Raw genomic sequence first — 21,881 nt, forward strand, 5'->3', positions numbered from 1 at the left:
GTATTGTTTCAATAACAAATCCTAGTCTCCTTCCAGACCCTTGGATGAGGTAGGCTCAAGTCTTCTATTCACTAAGGCAAAACAGAAGTATTCATTATGCGATTTTTAAATATTTTCATGATCTAGCAAACCAGAGCACAAGAGCATTCATGAGTATTCAGGAACAGCGCAATCACAGAATTGAGGGTGGTGAGACAGAGCTCACAAGTATTGAACTATAATCTTTGTTTTACTCAATTAAGACTTGAAAGCAGGAGGCCAACACACAACAGAATTACAATTTCATTTACAAAGCCATTCATCAATTAATCTTATACACAACTATCCCAGGTAAGATTTTTACGGTGTTCATGTGTTGACACACCAGCCACAAACCAACTAGTATTGCCAATAAAATTACTAGCATACAAAATAGCACATTACCAATAATTAGTAGATAAGAAACCATTAAGCCACAAAGACCCCAGAGAATAATCTTTTAGTGTGAGACATCTCCAATAAGCTTAAAAAGGAGATAAATTTGTGCCTTTGATCATGACCTCAGGAGGCATCATGCACAGCATGTTCACAATGGAAATACAAAAATCACATTTCTCCAGCTATCTGTATGGTTTTGTATAATAGAAAACAGGAACATAAATAACAGAGCATTAGAAATTACATCTATTAAGTCTTTGTAGTTGTGGCAAAAAGTTTTTGAGTCTTTTTTTTTTAATTACCATGTAATCATCCAAAGCATACAGTCAATGGTTCACAGTATCATCACATAGCTGTGCATTCACCATCACATTCAACTTTTTTCTTTTTTGTGAAAAATAACATATATATAAAGAAAAGCAAACTTAAAAGTGCACTACAACAATCAGCTGTAGAACGGATCTGAGAGCCTCGCATGGGCAACAACTCCACACTCTTAGGTCTTCACTACTAGTGCTCCAAGACACTGGATACCAAAAGAAAGATCAATACATGATTCAGCAATCACACTCACCCACCAAACCCCATGCTCTCTGTACAACTCCATCATCTCCTTCAATCCCTCTTCCACTCCTCAGGGATATCTGGGCTATGCCCATTCTAGTTTTCCAAATTGGAAGGGGCTGTAGATAATATGAGCTGGGAGGAATGGAACTAGTTGGTGTTCTGGAGAGGCTGGCCCGTCTGGGTTTCAGGACTTATCTCACCTAGGAACCCATCTGGAGATTATAGGTTTCTGGAAAGTAATGATTGTGAGTGGAACCTTTGTAGAATCTCAGATAAAGCCCAAGGTGTTCTTTAGGATTGGGAGGAATGGCTTTGTTTGGGGATTGGCAAGCTATGATAAGTAGCAATGTCTAACTGAAGCTGTGTAAGAGTAGCCTCCAAAGTAGCCTCTCAACCCTATTTCAATTATCCCAGTCACCAACACCTCATTTTTTATATACTTCTTTCCCTCCTTTAAGTTTCTGAATCTTATACATTTGTTTTGACACAAGGAAGAAACCACTCTGAAGCCAGAAGAAAAAAGAGAAGCATGGACCAGGAGGTACTAATCGTCAACTCAAAGCTCAGATAATCTTATAACCATGTCCCCTTTGATACCAAACAGAGGCCAAATGACAGCATCCAATCCCAGAAATTCCTTCCTGCCCAAAGTTCCATCAATACCTGAACTTCTTTAAAAATCCTCTCATTATAGCAACCAAGAAACTATGGAATTCTATTCATGGAGGTTTACATAAAGGCCCTTTTACGGAGAGTGATCCTAACCTCAACATATTAGAAGAGTTTCAAAGAATTTACAGACCTCTTTCAAAATCACCACATGGGAGATTAGAGCCATTACTATTTCTTTCATGAGAAATCCATGAGAAACAAAACAAAACAAAACCACACAGTTTAGAAGGAAAGTTTTTTTCAAACACCAAGATGGGGTTTTGGGAAGCCAACAGAGATAGCCTCAAAACTGGAGAAGTGAAGACATGGAACTAGATGACAAAAGAAGGTATGCTAGCTTGAAACTATTATGTACCCCAGAAAAGCTATGTTTTAATCCTGATCCAATTGTGTGGGGCCAGATCTATTGTTTAGTCTGGAAACCTTTGATTAGATTGTTTCCATGGAGAGTGACCCACAATTACAGTCATGACCTTTTTAGTTAATTACTTCCATGGAGATTTGACACACCCAATTGTGGATATGGCCTTTTGATTAAGTGGAGATGTGACTCTACCCATTCAAGGTAGGTCTCGATTAGTCTACTAGAGTCCTTTAAAAGGGGAAACATTTTGGAGAAGCCTGAGATAACAGACATTTGAAGATATTTAGAGTGCCAACAGAAAGAGCAGATGCCTAGATAAAGGCGTTTAGAGATACAGAGCCCAGCAGACATCACCATGTACCTTCCCAAGGAGAAGATAAGCAAGGAGATGCTAAGTCACCCAGAACCCAGAGTTGTATCCCAGAGCAGTTAAGTAAAGGCCCAGAGATGGTAAAGAGGAAACCACCAGCATCAAAAGCTGTTTGAAACCAGAAGCCAAATGACCAGCAGATGCCAGCCATGTGCCTTCCTAGCAGAAAGAGGTATTCCAGACCCATCAGCCTTTCTTGAGTCAAGGTATCTTTCCCTGGATGCCTTAGTTTGGATACTTTTATGGGCTTAGAGCTGTAAACTTGTAACTTAATAAATTCCCTTTTCAAAAGCCACTCCATTTCTGGTATATCGCACTCAGCAACATTAACAAACCCATACAGAAGAGTACAGTTTTGGTTTGCTAAAGCGGCAGATGCAATATACCAGAAATGGGTTGGCTTTTAACAATTGGGGTTTATTAAGTTATAAGTTACAATTCTAAGGCCATGAATATGCCCAAATTAAGGCATCAACAAGAGGATACCTTCACCCAAGAAATGTCATAGGCTTCTAGGGTTCTTCTGTCACATGAAAAGGCACATGGTACCAGCTGCTGGTCCTTCTTTCCAAAATGTCTCTGGGCTTCTGTGGTTCCTTGCTTGTTTCTCCTGAGGCATTTCTGTCTAAGCTCTCTATCGTCTTTCTCTGGACTATAGTAAAAGATTAAGATCCACTTTGAATTGGGTGGGCACACCTCAAAAGGAAATATCTAATCAAAAAGGTCCCACCCACAATAGTTCCGCACCCACAAGAATGTATTAGAAGAACATGGCTTTTCTGGAGTACATAATAGATTCAAATCAGCACAGAGACCAACACAGGACACAATCACAGCTAGTTCTAAGAGCTTCATCAATACCCATGCCATGAGAAGAGTTTTAAAAAGCAATTATGCCGTAAATTATATGTAATTTTCTTCAAGTGTCTGTACACTTAAAAGCTCAATGAAGTTTTGTGTAGTTCATCCCAGAGAGCATGAATTCAGTTCTCCTCAACTAATCCTTTTATTTTTTTAATAAACCCCTAGTTTATTAGAAAGAACCTAGTTGGATATTACAATGAAAAGTTGCCTCAATTTCCATCACCTTCCAGGGGCCAAGTTCAAAAGACAAAGTAGGTCCTAGCACATAGAATGGGGCTTAATTGGAACTATTCCTATTTGTGAATGTTACCTCCTTACCAGCACATATTTCAGGGGAGAAGAAACTCTAACATATGTTTTAAACAAGGCTATAATGAACAACCTAAGCATCAATGCTACAACCAACTCTTTCACCTTTCAGCCATTATCCCCATAAAGTTCTGCTCATAAGTAACCCTAAAGTAGAAAAAGATGGAAATACAACTCACAGCTATCTTACATGAGAGAATCATTAGAAATATAGCAAGACAATTGACAACTTCTAAATAAATCGATTAGAGGGACTTGATACCTACCTGTGTATGCTTTTTTCATGTAAACCTAGGATCACTAAAAACAGAAAAACTGGCACTAAAATGGTGAGGCCAGGTGAGTGCTGTTTTTCATTACAGGATAATTTTTTTTCTGTATTAAACAATTAGCCTACCTTATATTCTCATTAACCATTACTGTTTTATTTTATAGATGGAAGAATGAAGCTATTCATATGACTTGATGTCAGTCTGGCCAGAGAATATCACATTTTTAATGACGACTGAAATGTGTTTGATTCCTGGGTCCTGTATTAGGACACATCTTAATACAAATGCATGAAGAGCCTATCATTTGGAAATTGTTCTGATGCACTGAATTAGTGATCTAATCACAGTTTTGTCATTATTATGAAGAACTAACACTTGTCAGGTAATGGAATTAAATTCAAATAGAAGTGCTCATATATTTAATGGCTAATTCAGAAGAATAAGTTCTTAAAATTCAAAAATCATTTAACAAAGAACTACTGAGTAATTATGTTCATGAATATGGCACTTTAATCTGAGGAACACATAAGAGAGTTTTAAACATTGAAAATTTTAGGAGCACACACAAAAAGCCATCTGTTTTAATATATCTACCCACGATTTGATAGGTTTCGATCCCAATTTTCCTGCTGTCTCAGTGTCTTTCAAGCCCCTTCTTTTCCAGAAACAAATCTGTCAGCTCCGGAATTTATGTTGGGAACTTTGTCTCAATCACCATAAACCAGTTTCTCATTTATTACATCAGTCTGCAGGTAAGCTTATCATCCATCCAAGTCCTTCTCCCTCCATGTGCTTCCTTTCTCATCTAATTTGAGAGAAAGGTTATTAAATGCCACGTTTATCTATTTAGTGTTCTGGAAGAGTGGACAACAAGTGATGCTCTTTTATGTTCCTGTATAATAAAAGGTCCCAGCCAGGGTAAGAACCAGAACTGCGGAAGGAGTGATGTGGTGTAGCCAGCTCATACTTGTAGCTCACAAGAGCCAGTTGTTAAACTTTCAGGAACTTTACGAGACAAGCGTTAGGCCATTGCTAGCTTGACAATGGCCATGGTGAAAACCATGAATTCCGCAAATACAACAAACCAGGGTCTTTTTTTTCAGGGGTGGGGATAAAAAGCCAGTTGTTTAACACTTGTGCTCACATCAACACTGTTAAATAGACATTATTAACTCCATTTTTTTTTCAAAGAAGTAAACTGAAGGCTTAGAAAAGTGACTCACCAGAATTTAAACTACTGTCCAAAGGATCAAAGTCTAAACAAGTTCTTTTTTTTTTCTCCCAGCTTCACTAACTTCCCATCTGTGTTACCCATCATTCCCATAAAATTTCAGGATTGGAAGAGATCTTAAGCATTCTCTAGTTCTGTCAGCCAGTCACTCTGATCTTCATAGTAATAAACCTAATAACAGTTATCCCACCTATGGTTGAACACTTCCAGTAACAGAAAACTCACCATCTCAACCCAGCCACGGTTTGAAAGCTCTTAATCTTAGAAAGTCCTTACATATATTGAATGGAGGCAAAGGGGAGTTTTCTAGTCATTGATTCTAGTTCTACTCGTAGAACTTTTGAGACTTAACAGAAGCTCCTTAGGTTGCTTTAAGGTTAGCATCTCAAGAGACCCAGGGAACAAAGCAGAGACAAAACACTTCAGTCTTGCATTTCACCTTTATATCTATCCACCTTACAAACGTGTTCATCAACTAATCAGTGACATATACTCCCTACATGCTGAGGAAGATATTTCCTGACCATTAGAACTTACCTGCCTAGACTCTACCAAAAGTGTGACCCATGGTTCAAAAAAGCATCACCCAGGAGCTTATTAGAAATACAGATTATTAGGTCCTACTGAGACCCCAGACCTACCAAGTCAGAAATTCATTTTAACAAGATCCCCAAGTGGCTCTTTCATTTGATAAAAAAATCTTGGCCTCAGCTGAACTGGATATTTTATTTCTCTAAAGCAAGCATATTTCTTAAAGACTGATGAAGACATTCTCTGAAGCTGGTGGTCTTTACTGACCTAATTCTCTTTCTGTATGAAGATGTTTTTTTAAAAGAAAGCTGTACCGGTGTTTCATCTTAAGTTCAGGTCATTTGTCAGAGCTCATGGACACTTTTTAATGACTATAATAAAAAGTATCCAAAGTGCTTTTTGATTCCAATATATTATCTGTGGATATCATATTTTTATAGCTGGATTTGACTGCATGTTTATGTTTCTCCACAGTCTGCATTCAGAGTTCATACATTTGGTTTTTATTGGAGTATCTCCTATAGGGAAGGAGACTGCAAATGAAGAAATTTTATTCTTCATCACAGACCATGTCAGCACTTGCTTAAGGGCACCACAGAGTGATAGAGAGATCTATTTTCTTTTATCTCCCTATGAATTAGACATATTTATCTCATCTTTGAATAAATGACCTACAACCTGACAGTTCATCCATGAAGAGGTCAGGAGCCTTTTCAGTCTATCATAGTTTACTTAATACTTGAAACAAGGAAATAGAGAAAAAAAATAAAAATAAATAACCACACTAAGTACGCATGGCAAACCAAGACAGGGTTTTAACCACATTTTAACCATGGAGCTGGCCTTTTCAGGACCCTGCAAATTCACAGATGTGCTGGAAAATGTAAAACAATACAAGATACCACCGTTTGGTGTACACACACTGCTGTGATAAAGTACAACTGCTCTCAAATGTCTTCAATACGTTATGTATCAACCAATAAGCTAGCATTTTGTCACTTGGATAGACTGCTGCTTTCTCTGATGTGTGGAAATGTAATTATTCCCAAAAAGAAAAATATTGTAAAGGAATCCTGAAAAAACAAGTCACTCTAAATGGCCAAATTTTTAGCCCCATTACATCCCAAATCACTTTGATTTTACTTTCTTTACACCTTTTAATTCTTATTATAAATATAACATAGCAGCAATGATACCAGGCCTTGACTTTTGCTGTGTCAAAAACCTCCTAAATGTTACATATATATAGTAATCATGCAACCTCTTAAGTATCTAGATGATTCCATTAGCATCCCTATTTAACATCTTACCAACAAAGAAGCTGAGGCCCAAAGAGGCTAAGTAACCTGCACAAAGTCACATAACTAGTAATTGGCAGAGCCAAGCAGTTTGCTCCAGAGTTGATGGTCTTAATCGTGGCACTTTGCCAACTTTGTTTTTATTTAGAGGATGAGCATATTTACAGATGATTGTACAGTGTTTTTGCTGAGGAGACATAATTTGCTCCTATATTAACAGACTCCAGAATGCTGAGCTTTCTATGGCCTCTTGCCAGTTGGATTTTCTATCTCCTCCTCTGATGTGGATGGTGCGCGTTTCTCCTTCATGCCACATTCAGTGACATCACGCTGGCAACCTGAGGTGGGTTTTGTTTAGTTTTTTTGGTATAAGACAAATAAAGATGCTTTTTGTTTGTCTGAGAGCCAGTTCACCAGCATACCATTTCCTATGCCTCTTTGCCTTGTAACGTAATGAGTTCTAAGAAGATCCCTATGATGTATCCTTAACTTGAAGTTATATTTTAATGTGCAAGCTTTGTGGAATCTGTTAAACTTTCTCTATAGGGCTTTTTTCTCTCTTCATCTATTAGCCAAATACACAAATATTCAGGGCATTGATTATCAATGCTTACATTGTTCTCATTAAATGTTATTATTAATACTATAAAGGACAACCAAAATGTCATTAATTTTGCATGTTTAAATGAAAATTTGTTACATAAATACATTTATTTAAATACCTAAATTCAAAAATGTAGGTTAAATTCAATTAATATTTTTCAAGTATGAAAAATTACATTCTTGAATGTAATACTAAATTAATCCTTACACTAAGAACTACTGATATAAATTTTATATCACAGAAAAAGTCTTTGACCATTCAGTCTTTGACCATATATATGGATTCCTTTTTTAACACAGTAAATGAATAAAATTTTTTGCATAAGCAAACATTCTCAGAGAAAGAAATAATATTTATCATATATTGGATACATCCTGGAAGGGAGCTGGAAGAGAGGACATCAAATGTCTCAAATATTATTGGGTTAAGTTTTCATTTCTTTTTTATATCTGGATTCCCTCCTTATGTTGTTGTTAAAGGAAGTCGGTGCTCCTTCCCAACATCATGCTCCTTTGAGATTCTCCAACTCTTACTTTCCACCAGGTAGACAAGCTGCTCAGAATGAGCTGCCTGAGGGATGGCTCCCTACTCCAGTTATTCACTAAATCTGTGCAAACCTACCGCCTTCAAAATTGCCATTGCTACCAACACCATATTGAAAAGACCAAAGGTCCTCTAATCTGGCATTCTTCAACATAGGCTAGATTCAAAGTCACAGTATTTGGGTAAAGTACCTTTATAACAGTGGCTAAATGAAGAAAATTATCTCAAACCTCTGACTGTGTAAATGAGAGAAGACAGACAGTATAACCAACACTTCAGCTTGTATTGGAATATATTCCCTTAGAAACCTATCAAATAGTGAGGTCACTCTATTTTGATGAATGAGGGTAGGCAGGAAAGAAACTACCTTTTACCTCTGCCACTTCAAACTGTTCTACTAACTGACACCATCTACTCAGTATCTGCTATGTGTCAGGTGCCATGAGGAGGACTTAGCTCACATTACCTCCGTCAGCCCTCTACACAACCTCATGAGGCAAATATTACATTTTCATAACATGGCTGAAGAAATGGAAGCGCAAATGAATTAACTTATTTCCTCACCTTCCTAATGAAGAGCAAAGGCCAGGACTCAAACCCAGGTTTATCTCACTCCAAAGCCTGCGCTCCCTCCACCATGCTTCTGTGATTCTGGATTCAGCAACAAGATTTTCGAACTAGAAGGAATCTTAAAGGTTACCGAGCACAAAATACTGAGTGTCCAGGAAAATCAGAAGTTTGGAAGGGAAAATCCCTTGTGGATATTATGCAACTAATCTCTTTCTTTATGCCTTTGAACAGACAGGGAGTTCCTGCCCTACCCTTACCCCCTCTGCCAACCTCTGTAGGGTCCTGTTCTGTGCTGCTTTTACTCATTTGTAAACAAGGTTAATTCTTAGCCCTAACCTGCTTCATGGGTGGTGCAGATGAAGTATATAATGTCTGTAAAGCTCTGAGCACATCAAAGAAGGCACTGTATAAGTACTATATTATTATACATATTCCCTTAGGAGGCATCTCCAGGACCCTTTGATCCATAAATGTTTCATTGACTCTATCCAGCAAAAGCCATTTTAGACTCTGAGGCATCAGAAGGCAATTGACTACAAAAAGTTCAAAAAGTAATGTATACTGTGTCCATATCACAGCTCTCTTAACTCTTGAATTTTGGTGTGTTCATTTTTTAAAGTTTTATATCATTTATATTTTAATATTTTAAAATTAATCATAGTTTAAAATAACTGAAAATTTTACAACTACAGTAAATTTCACAGGGACTGACACTCTGGGATCCACTTATTGTTTTCAACATTTAAAAACAACTTAGAGTAAGCAAGCACCTAATCAATGATATAAGAATATAATTTTTAAAATCTTCGTATTTTAAAGGGTAAACCTCCTCAAAGAATATACGGGTCTGTGGCATCAAAAAAAAAAAAAATCCCACAATATTCCTAGTTACATTTTTTTCCTGCTTTTATGGCTTTTCAGATTTCATTTCATTCCATTCCATTTCTAGAAGGGAGGCAGCAAATGGATTTTTCACATAATTGGAAGGAATTTAAGTAATACAATTTTCAAAAGAGACAAATTTATTCTTATTTTATATCACTGGGATGTTTTAATTTATTAGAAAAATATATAACAGGTTATAGGTAAATGAAATTAACTTTAGTAGAAATTCAGAAGAGCAAATCCTAAAGGCCAGTTTTTTTTTTTTTTTTTTACATGTGCAGGCATTGGGAAACAAACCCAGGTCTCCGGCATGGCAGGCAAGAGCTCTGCCAGCTGAGCCACTGTGGCTTTTTAAAGAGATGAGTATTCTTCAGCAAAAGCTATAAATTTTAGTGAACATATTTAAATGCAAATAGTTTATGAAAAGTAGTAAATATTAAAGAAATGCATCAGAATTTGAAGTATTATAACGATGCGTCAGAAATAATTTAACAAATGAAAACTTCTGTAAGCACAGGAAAGAGTGTGTAACTTAAAGCAAAATCAATTGGTTTAATCTCCACCATTTCTCTGGAATTTACTGCCGACTCAATTTAAAAACAAAAATGAGGAAGAACTAAGGAGGATGAGTTATTTACCCAAGGGCGACATTAACGGGAATAAGGGTTCTCACTCAGCCCTGTAGCAGATGTGGGACTGATGCTTACAAGGAAACAATCATCACAATCATAACTGGAAAAAAACCTGTATAAAAAGCATGTAGTTGCACGTGTTAACCTATTAGATCAACATGGCCACTGAAAATACACATTCTTAATTTTGGAATCTTTTCAACTGTGTATCCCTCAAAACAACATGCTTAAGTCTTAATTCCCTATGAACGAGATTTGGGAATAGGGTCTCTGCAGATGTAATTGCGTTTAGATGATTCCAATCATACTGGATTGGAGTGAGTTCTAAGTCCAATAAACGGTAACTTCACAAGAGAAAGGAGAGGGACATTTGGACACAGAAACAGAGACATAGATAGGAGAAGGCCATGGGAAGACAGAGATTGCAGTGATGCAACCACATGCAACTCCTGGAGCCCAGAAAAGCTGGAAGAAGCTAGGAAGGATTATTACCTAGAGATTTCTGAGGGATCATGGTTTAACGTCTTGATTTCAGACTTCAAGTCTCCAGAAACGGGAAAGAGTCGATATCTGTTGTTTTAAGCCATTTAATTGTGGTACTTTGTTACAGCAGCCCTAGGACACTGATACAATCTTCATACTCAATAAGGGCAAAAGTTTCTAGTAGAATTATTTATTCTAAACACACTCACTTTTCCTAGTCCTGGACCATGACCAATACAAAGATGACATAGGTTTCCCAAGATTTTGTTCAATATATGCCAGACATATCAAATTAATCATTCTCTACTAGCCCCTAAAACACATCCAGTCATTCATTAAGCAAATAATCATTGAGCATCTACTAAGTGCAAGGTACTCTTCGAAGTGATGGGGATATATTAGAGAACATGAAAAACTATTACCTGGAGAGGGACACAGATCACTAGCAAGTAACGCAAATTAATAAATAACATACAGTCAGAAACTGCTATCATTTATGGAGGAATTAAAACATGGTCAGTGGCTATTGACTGCTGAGCAGGGGGCAGATTAAGAAAGGTCTCCTTAAGAAGGTGAAATTTATGCAGTAACTTGAGTGGTGAGAAGGAACAAACCACTGAAAGATCTGTAGGAATAGCAAAAGTCCCACTTAGAGTACTGCACAATGATAATGGATAGGCAGGTAGTGGAAGAGGAAAACCAAAATTATACCATGTTCCACATTAAGGCTGTAGCCAAAAGTTTGACCCTTTAGAAGGTGTATGCAAGACATGACCTGAGGTACCTGAACAAAAGCCATCCGGGATCTTTCAAGTCAGACCACAGGCAATAATACTCACAGGGAAAAGCTGCCCTCCCCACACCAGACTTCATGCACAGTCAGCACACTGCAGGCTCTGAAGTTATAGTCATGCACTTAGGCACATCTATATAGATGTTCTTTCCCATATCTGCATTCCTAGTCCAAACACCAACATTCAAAGTTCTCCATGTCTGGGCTCACAGCTGAGGTCTTCAGGTCTCACTGCTGAAAACACCTTATTGGGAGTGGAGGGGAAGGCCTTAAAAGCACTTTTCTCCACTCTGGTTCAGTATACCTAACACATTCTTCTCTTACTCCTCCAAATCCCTGGGCCCATAAAACAGCCGGAGCCTTTGATCAGAATTCCCTCAGCAGGAACACATTCCGTTTCCCCGCATCTTTGCTAATCCATCTGGCCCTTGCCCAGAGGCGCTATTCCACAGAGGAAAATGGAACAGTGTGGGAGTCGATCCTTACACCATCACAAAGTGATTCAAGTCTTGACTGCTACTTTCATTTTGGTTTGTTGTCTTAATCAGCTAGTCCAAAACCTGGCGGCTCACACAGTTCTTGCCAGTGATCATGTTGGTTACTGTGAGAGAGATCATCTAAGGACAAGGATGCATGTGAGACAACTAGCTAAATACTACTGCAGGTATCCAGGAGTGATGATGGCAGATTCTAGTTGAGTGGATACAATGGAAATAGGAGCTCTGTTAATCTGGGTCCTCTGAGAAGCAGACACCAGGATGAGATTAAGCATGCTAGGTTTGATTTTCTACTGTTTTTTGTGGAGGAAGGGGTTTAGGGGGTGGTTTGCCAGTAAGGAAATGGGAACAGAGCCAGAAAGGTTGAAAGGTTGGGCTGGGAGGAAGTATCCAGGTTACTGCACAGTCTAAGGAAGATTTAGCAAAGGCAATAAAGCTTCTGTACAGAGTCTGCAGACAAGGAATCTCATGTCTTCCAGGAACACTTCAGAATCTCTTCACAATCATCAGCATGAAAGAGCCCTTGAGAGGCATGGCCTCAGCACAACACAACAAAAGCTTTCAACATCATCCAGCTGGATCCCTTGGTCAATTGTACTCCCTATATAGGAAATCTGAGGCCTTCTCTCAAGGTGACCAGAGAAGCATTGGTCAGTGCCAGAATTTACTGGGGAGGTGGAAAAGACAGGTCTTATTAATTGTTGGGGTGAGGGGTGGGGGATATGGAGTGAGAGAAATATGATTCTAAGAGACTGGTTAAATATTGGTATATCCATAAAGTGGATTACTTCTCAGTAGTTAAAAGAATGAGGAAGATCAACAAGATTTATCAAATGAGAAAAACAAGGCATAGCAACCTACGATGGAAAACTATTCATCAATAAAAAGGAACTACAGATAATGTCACAATCTGGATGAAGAGCTAATGTATGATACTAAGTGAAAGAAGCCAGTCACAGAAGGCTGTATATTATATGATTACATTTATATCACATTCTGAAATCAGATGAGAGGTTGCCAGGAACTAGGGCTGAGGGAAAAGGATTGACTTCAAAAAGGCACCAAGGAACTTTGTGAGGTGACAGTCCAATATCTTCATTTTAATGGCAGTTACATAACTACATGCATTTGTCAAAACTCAGAAGTATATACATTTTCAAGGTCAGTTTTACTGTATATAAGCTATAACTCAATAAACCTTCTTAAAAATATATAGACCAGTGTTTTTAGGATGCTACCTTTTGGGTAGGAGAAAATTAAGCATATGTATTTTGTTTTCTTGCCTAATTTTTTTAAAACTCCAGAATGTATATGAACTACTAATAGTAGTTGTCTGTTGGGAGTGGAGCTGAGTGCATAAAACATGTGAGAAAGAATATATTGCACCATTTACTTTTACACTAAATAAATTTAAAATTGTTTTGAAAGAAAATAGGGGAGGATTCAAGATGAAAAGTTTTTGACTAACAAGTCAGAGAAAAATGATGGTATTATTAGCAGAGATGGGGTTGCCTGGGAAGCAGCAATGGGATAAATGTAGGTTTGGGAAGTGAAGGGGTAGAGAATAAAAATTAAAGATTCTGTGTTGCACATGGTAAGTCTGAGATGCCTATTAGACTTCCAGATAGAGCTGTTGAACAAGCAGTTGTCTGTGTTAATCTTGTAGTTACCAGAGATCTCCAGGTTGAAAGTATGTCATTAGGAAGATGTAGGTATTTTAAGCCATAGACATGATGAATTGTTATAGGCAGAAAATGTAGGAAAAGAAAAGAAGACCTGAAGCATCCACATTGAGAAGTCATGAAAAGGGAGAGGAATCCACAGAGGAGATTCAAAAGTGGACAATGATAAAAGAAAACAAACAAAGAGTGGTCTCCCAGAAGTCAATGAACACCATGGTTTAGGAAAGAACGTTTGGCCCACTGTGTCAGATGCATCTAAGATATCAAATTAGAGGAGGACTGAGAATTGATCATTGAATATGGCACAATGGCCAACTGATGATTGACAAGAACTGCTTTAGAGGGGGAGAGGCAAACTTAGTAGGAATGAATTTTTTAAGAGAATGGGAGGTGGGTTGACAGTAAGTATACACAGCATACAAAGCAGTCTCTGTAAAGGGATATTAGGTTCAGAAAAAGTTGATTGATGTTGCTGCTGTATGTTTTTATGCTGACAGGAATAGGAGTTTGAAAACTATCTGAAATTCTCTATTTGAACTGAGTTATTTAAGATGTTGCATCATAAGAATCCCTTAAAAGTTTTGTGTATCCTATTTACTGCTTGAAAGAAATTTATTTTGCTACGGGTTTAACTATTAATTTTCTATGGAATGAAAAAATACAATCTCGCACTCCTTTAAAATTAATGACTCCATACAGAGGCAACTATTAATTTGCAAATTCTCAATTTAATTATTGTCATTATTGCTATTTCAATAATCCAATTCTCATTTGCTTTCAACATACTTCAATGCTTTTCTTTCTTTGAAATTAGATGACCTTTAAAGTACTATCCTCCAATGTACACAGCAGTTACAATGAATCTACGTGGCTGTCAAAATCTTTTACTAATACCAAAAAGTATTCATTTTAGGATGACTTTTTAATAGTCATTACAAAAAAGTGATTCTTTCAAGAAGGAGCATGAGAAATGTGAAAACCAAGTAAAACATAGTCTCTTCTTATAGGAAATATATAGCCTAAAAATTGGAGTTAAAATACCTGTATAAATTGCTAAAACATTTAACATCTTAAGTTCCACAAAAGAGGTGCAAACCACTACAGGAACTTAAAGAAGTCAATTTCCACCCAGTATGATGAAGAAAATGTCAGTGTATGTCCCAAAAGGGAAAAGGCAGAAGTTTCAAATTACAGGACTTTGAGGAGGGTTTATTTACAAAATGACTGGGGTAAATAAAGGTGCGGGTAATGGTTAACACTGGGGCAGTAACTTAGGGCTGGCAGCAGCAGGGGCTGTAACCATCCCAAGCCAAAAGTTACAGGAAGGCAAATCTTAACAGGGACGAAGGTTCTAGCAGAGAAGCCGCAAGTTTTGGTCAAAGGATATAGACAGCCTCAGGTGACTTCACAAGGAGAGCCAAGGACTAAATTACCTTACTTCTTTCTTCTCCTTCCTGACCTCCCACTGGGATTCCTTCTGGCACACCAAACAGAAGCCACAGGACTAGAAGCCCGTCCGTGCAGCCCATACAGGTCAGTATTCTGGGGCACAGAGAAGGGTGAATGTGGAAGGGAAAACTGAAAACAGCTGGAATAGAAGACTTCCTGAAGGAGACAGCAGGAGACTTGAGATCTGAAAAGCAAATAAAAACAAGAGATTAGGTATGTTTTTCAAGATAGAAGTCATAGCAAGACCAAATGTTGAAAACTGCAAACAATAATGGTTTGCCTTCAGCTTTAAATACATGTAGTGTTAGGGACAGAATATGCGGTACAGTTCAGGGGTTTGGACAGGACCATAAATACTCTGCTCAGAGTTTGGGCTTGATTTTACAGAAAATGAATAATCACTGGAAGTAACTAGCCTGCTAGTAAAGCAAAGAAGAAAGTAGAAGCAAGGAAAACCAGCAAAAATGGCCTGGGAAAAGTGCTGATGTGCAGCCAGACATATTTCTTTGCATCTAATGTTCTTCATAGAATAATCTAATTAAAATCATTTTTATCTGAACAGAAACCTAAATGAATTTCCCAGAAAATCAGAGATGCAGCCACAACCAGAACATTTCCATTACCATCAGCATGACGAATAAGAAATGTTTTGAGGAAATAAAGTGATTGCACTCATGGTAATGGCAAAACGCACTTCAGAACTTGAACAGACTGAAGCAGCTACATTTTCGCTTAAAAAAAAAAAGATGTAATTTGCATCGAGAAGAAAGCTTCCCTGTTAGAAGATTTATCCTCCATTTGATAGCATTTTTAATATTGCCATATCCAACTAATGATGTGTGTGGCAGGTCCAGCACATCTCCCTTGCTTACACTGGAAATTTTAGAGCTCCATTAATTATGCCACTCTGTAGCAGGCACACTGCCTCTACTTTCCTGTTTAACAAAACAAAACAAAACACATACACAGGGAAAAGTCTTTCTTCCCCTATTCTAAGACTATTCTGAAAGACCAATTCACATAGAAGCAAAGACCTAGTTGTACAAACTGTGCTAATTTTACAAGCCATACAATGTCTGGGCTTCCGTTAAGGAAATACTGTGATTTTAACATTATAGAAGAAAACCAAAGAGGGATCATTCTTATGCAAATTATCATTCCAAGCCATTCACAAATGGAAAGTTTCCTGAATAGTGCAAAAGTTGAGTTGTTAATAAGGTTTGTTTAGTTGCTTTCAGTTTTTTGTTTGGTTGTTTTTTTTGTTTTTTTGGTCAGTTTTACTTTAATCAGAGCAAAAAAATAAAATTAAATAAAAGAGGAATAAAATTAGTGGTGTTGTTCAGAACATTCAAAACTATCCATTTTGTCTTTCAAGATGCTGGGAGGCAAATTTCCAAGAATTAAGTAGGAATATTGAGGGGAAGAGCTGTTACTTAAGTCAGAAGACAGTGGGAAATCACCCTGCAATATGTCGAGACCTCATTTAACAGTCATTGCTTAGCCTACAAATTAAACACCTTTAGTCTTCAGCAATTCATTTTTCATCAATGCAAAGAAGAAATTCAGGACTCACATATTAAAGATAAAAATACTGCATATTTGTATATTACTTCCAAAAAAACCATTCTTACTAATTTAAGAAAAATTCAAAAGCATTTTTGTTTTCTGTTAAAATAAGTGCAAAAAAGTAACTATTTTACCAGCTTGCACAATAGTAAAAGTTGTTCATACCAAATAAACCAGGGTGTCTTCATTGAGAAATCAGTTTTCATTTCATAAAGGGATAAACTAATGAATTTCTAGGTTTAAGAATTTTTTTAAAAATAATTTTCCCAATATTTACAAGTTTTTTCTTAAACATTTCATATTTCATTTATTTTCCATAAAATGAATCTAAAAATATTGTATTGATCCTTTAGACCAGTATTTATAACAGTAAAATTTCTACAGCCTCATTGTAAAGATAAAAGGAAAATACTGAGATTAATTTAAGTGTTCTCTTATTATCCAATTCTGTAGTCTATCTTTAAAAAAAAAGTTTTATAACTTTGCCTATGATTTTACTTTTTTGGGTGGGATGGGGGGTGAGGGAGTACATGGTCCAGGAATCGAACCCAGGTCTCCTGAACTTGTACCACTGAACTACCCGTGCTCCCTTGCCTATGATTTTAAAACAGTCATTTACAATTGTTTTCAGATACATATGTGGATTACCTTTCTTTGACACCAATTTTTTTCTCCTCTGCAATGAAAAAATCATGTAAGTAGGAAAAACAATGAACGTTTTGAAACAGTAGCCAATGGAAAAGAACAACTGAGATCCGGGCAGGGTGGCGAGCACGATATGAACTCTACCTTCTACAGCAAGATCTGTAAGTCCTACACCAATTGTCAAACTGGACTAGATCCAGGAGCATGTGAATTTCTGTTATCTCCCCAGTGTCATTACTCAATTTTGTACTTTGAGACAAGCCTAAAGACAGTACATTCTGTGTGATGTAAAAATGTATCTTCCTAAATAGTAATTTTTTAGTGTTGACCTTCAGAATTCTAACCTGAATTCCTGCTCCCTTTATCCCTTTTAATTCTTAACTGATGAAATAAATCTCCAAAATGACTTATTGCGAAAAGACTATCTTTACTGGCAAATGGGACTGATGTGGTCTCAGGACCACAAGGACAGGAAAGAATCTACAGGAGGTCCTGGGGGCTTCTGAGATGCAGTCTTTCACAGGTTGGCCTTTTGAATACAATGGAATTCAAAAGTTTGCAACAAAAATATTTTTAAAGGAAAAAATAGACATTTGTTACGGGAACAGTTTTTTAAAGGCTTTCTCTAATTTCTCAAATGAAATTTCAAGGCAATTATTAAATGTAAAAGAGAATCTCTTCACCTAACAATTTTCTAGTTTACCTTCCTCTGAAGGTTTTCCCAACCACAATGGCCTATGAATGACAATCACCACTTTCCAAAAACAAAAGTATTTATTAAACTGGAGACCATCATTGATCATATTTTAAGATTAGATTACTCAAATTGTTCACTGATGATAAAGAAAGGTATAATGTGGTAAACCACTTCCATAGTCCCATTTTCATATTTATGCATTATTCATATATAGTAGTCCATATTCAAAGTGAATAAGACAATAAAAATTCCTTTCACTTTCAAATGTGAAGAATTTATTTTTATACAGCCCTCCAATTAACCTAAAATAATGCCCTCTACTTTCCTTCAACTTAAATCAACTATCCCCTAAAGGGCGCTGTGGTGGTTTGAAGCTGTATGCACCCCAGAGAAACATGTGCTGAACTTTAATCCATTCCTGAGGGTGTGAACCCACTTTAAGAAGGACCTTTTGATGAGGTTACTTTGGTTAAGGTGTGTCCCACCTCAGTCATACTGGGTCTTAATCCTATTACTGGAGTCCTTTACAAGGGAATGAAATTCAGAGCGAGAGCAAAAGCCATAGGAAGAAAGAAGCTGGACATCACAGAGAGAAAAGAGAAACCATGAGACACTGCCAGGTGCCTTGATACGTGATGGAGGAGCCAAGGATTGTCAGCAGCAGCCCCATCAATCTCCAGGAAGAAAGCATCACCTGGATGTTGCCTTGATTTAGACATTTTCCCTGCCATAAACAAACAAACAAACAAATAAATAAATTCCCACTGTCTGGGCCAAACCGTCTCAAGATATTTCCTCGAGCAGCCCAGGTAATTAAAACAGATTCTGAATCAGAAATTGATCTAAGTTGGAGGTATGGGAGGAGCCAAAAGCATAACCACAGTGCCATACTGTCTTCAACATAATCCAAAAGAAGAAATCTTCAAAAGACTTAAATGGATTTTTCCTTCGTCTGTAGCATCTCTATAATTTGTCACTCCTTCCTTTTTACCCCTGCAACATCCATATTTAAAAACTAAGATTTTAAAGTAAATGCCTCAGCCTGAATTCATATACCCAGCACATTTCAAGAACCCATTCCGTAATTCTGTACTAGGACTCAACATGAACAAATTTAGTCAGAACTCAGTGGGAATATTCTTTGAGTGGGTTGGATTCAAAGCTTTTGCATAAGACCTTACATAAGAGTTGGGACAAAATATTCACTCTAAACTGACATTTGAATTGGACTGTCCAAAATTACTATTTTTTAAACATAACAAAATAAGAAATGCTGTGAAGAAACTTAACTATATAGTAGCCCAAAGAAGAGCTTATACAAAGCTTATTAGAATCTTCAGTCTTTACTGTCAATATATATTTAGTATAACCTTGTACCAAAAATATAGAGAGAACTGGAAAATCTTATTAGCAAGAGGGCCATTTACCTTTAGACGATATTTGAAATTTGGATATCCACAATGTTGACAGAAGGGTTATTTAAAATGCAGAGGCTGAGGAAGATAAATATGACATGACAGAAGCAAGGGAAAGTCAGCAGCTTGTGCTCATTTTCATTTATTAAAATGTTTTCAGTGCTTTGAGGTCACATCTTCTGGGTCCATTAAATGTTGTCTAAGATCATGCAGGCAGACATCCAAAAAAAAAACACCCAAGACCCCATAGAGTTCATATTTGAAGAGAACCTGAGGGACAATTTTTATCACTTTTTTTAGTTCAATAAGTTTTGGAACAAAGGAAAAAAAATAAAGTAACACATAATTTACCATGTGTCCCCTCCCCAACACATATATATTTTCAACACTTCTATTGACACTGAGATACTCAGGGGTCAGTATGTGCAGAAGATTTACTTCTTGTAGATATTGCTATTTGAATCTGAAAATGCAAAAAAGCCTAGAGAGACTTTAATGTCTCTCCTGAATCATAAATCATATCTACAAATTTAATCCTCCATTGATTTTTTTCCCCTCTCTCACATGTATCATTCAGTCCTTCCTTCAGCAACAGCTTCTACCTTTATAGTAATGTTTAAGCTGAGGTCTTCTCATTCATTCAAACAAATTTTTTTAAATTCTTAGATTATAAATGAAACTGGTAAAATTGGTTGCTTCAGAATAGGGAAATTTGTGGTTGGAGAACAAGTGTAGGAAGGCGGCTTTTTACCCTATATTCTTGCGTACCTTTTGAACCATGTGAATGTACTGCCCATGCAAAAACTAAATATTTTTATGTGCAAATTCCTGGACCCCACCCTAGACCTACTGCAACACTCTAAAGCAGGGCCCTGGGATCTTCACTTTACCAAGCTCACTAGGTGAGCTTGATGCATAAGTAAATAAGCAAGAAAGCACTTGCAGAATATAAACACACATGGCCCAGGACTGAGAGTGCCTTATGCATTAGGTAATATAAAAAGAATGCCAAAAAAAATTACCCACTGCCAAACAGAACTTCCCTCACCAGCCTTCTCTGACACCTAAAATTTTGTTAGACATTCTGTCCTCAATATGTCCTTGTAAAATTGTGGAAAGAGGCCTCTTGCCTTCTCCAACCTCATCCTTCAATTTACTTTTGCAGTGCTTATCTAATCAGCACAAAATCAGCTTTTAAGAAACAAGCTATAAAATCTCTCCATCGCTTCATCACCCTTACATATCCAGTGCAATCCATTTTGATCCTTAATGCTTTACTGAAATGACTTTCATGAGATAGAATTGATTCCTTGGTAGCCACACACAATGACCTTTTCACATTCCTGGGACTAATGACTCCATCCTTCTTGAAACAGACTATTCCCAGGAATTACATAATATTGTGCTGTCCTGATTCTCTTCATTCTTTAATGCTTGCTGCTTCATCTCTCCAGTGCTCCTATGCCTCATTCCCTTCTAGTCCATCCTGTGCCTTCTACTCTTTTCCCTATTCCCTTTAGAGTCACTTTCATGTAGTCATCTCAGATAGGTGCTTCTCCCCGTAGTACACTGTCTCCTGAAGTATAGTTCTACTCTTTCTGTCCCCCGAACATCTCACCCAGAAATCTCATTGAAAACTCAATATCCTCAGCTCCAAACCTGAATGAACTCCTATCTCCTCTTTCTATACACGGCACCACGATTGTCCCAGGCAGCAGATTATGAAGGCTTCTTTGATCCCTCCTCTCATCCTGATTCCAAGAGTTTGATTCTCTATATCTCTCCCAGCACAGTCTTTTCGCCCTTCTATTTCTAACCCCCCATGCTGACTTCAAAATATTGTCCCTCACTTGGCCCACTCCAGTAATTACCTTTTAATTGGTCTCCTGGTCTCCAGTTTTCCGGAGAATTTTTTGTGTGCTCTTTGCTTTTCGTTTGTTGTCATTAACATTTTAGAGTATTAACTGTTATGCCAGACACTTGCCTAAATATTTTAAATATGAATTCATTTAATATTTCCAACAACCCTATTATTGAGATGAGCACATTTCAGAAATTGAATTCCTTATTTTGGTCATATTACCAGTGTGTGGTATACCAAAGATTCAAACCCAGACAATCTATTTCCAAAGCCATATTCTGAACAAACAATGTTGCCTCTCAGCATTAGTTTAATATTCACCAGCACAGCTTCTATCCAATCACTTTCAGGTCAAAAACTTTTAATATATCCTCATTGAATGTTGAAATTAGAAAATATGTAATTTGAAACTTAGGGCTGGAACTGGATTTTATCTCCATCTAGTTTACAGCCTTCTCTCTCATTATTCTGTTCCACATATACTATATATGCCAAACAATAAATAATATAGATTACAATTTCAATATTATAACTTACTTTCTCATCCCTCATTTCAGCCTGGCTTTTCTCTCCATTTATCAAAATTTAGCAGAAGGCTGTCTATGCCCTAGAACTTTGATAAGTAGGAGAAAAAGCAAGATTCAAACCAGAAGTAATAGGTCAC

At 37.1% G+C, this 21,881-nt stretch overlaps 1 protein-coding gene across 31 annotated transcripts in view; it reads right to left on the bottom strand.

Annotated features, from left to right (window-relative positions):
• Nucleotides 1-21,881, bottom strand: part of LOC143681536 (uncharacterized) — a 499,706-nt gene that overhangs the window by 378,503 nt on the left and 99,322 nt on the right. For 20 of the 31 annotated variants that reach the window (XR_013174701.1, XR_013174710.1, XR_013174711.1 and 17 more), the window contains exon 2: nt 15,018-15,217. Coding sequence is in view for 1 of the 31 variants with exons in the window: in XM_077158643.1 (XP_077014758.1) it covers nt 15,023-15,113 (91 nt within the window). In the remaining 30 variants the exon portion in view is untranslated. The remainder of the gene's footprint in view (nt 1-15,017; nt 15,218-21,881) is intronic. The other 11 variants (XR_013174696.1, XR_013174694.1, XR_013174695.1 and 8 more) reach the window with 1 other exon arrangement.

Source organism: Tamandua tetradactyla, chromosome 4 (genome assembly GCF_023851605.1).
Source record: "Tamandua tetradactyla isolate mTamTet1 chromosome 4, mTamTet1.pri, whole genome shotgun sequence".
In the NCBI taxonomy this organism is placed as follows: domain Eukaryota; kingdom Metazoa; phylum Chordata; class Mammalia; order Pilosa; family Myrmecophagidae; genus Tamandua; species Tamandua tetradactyla.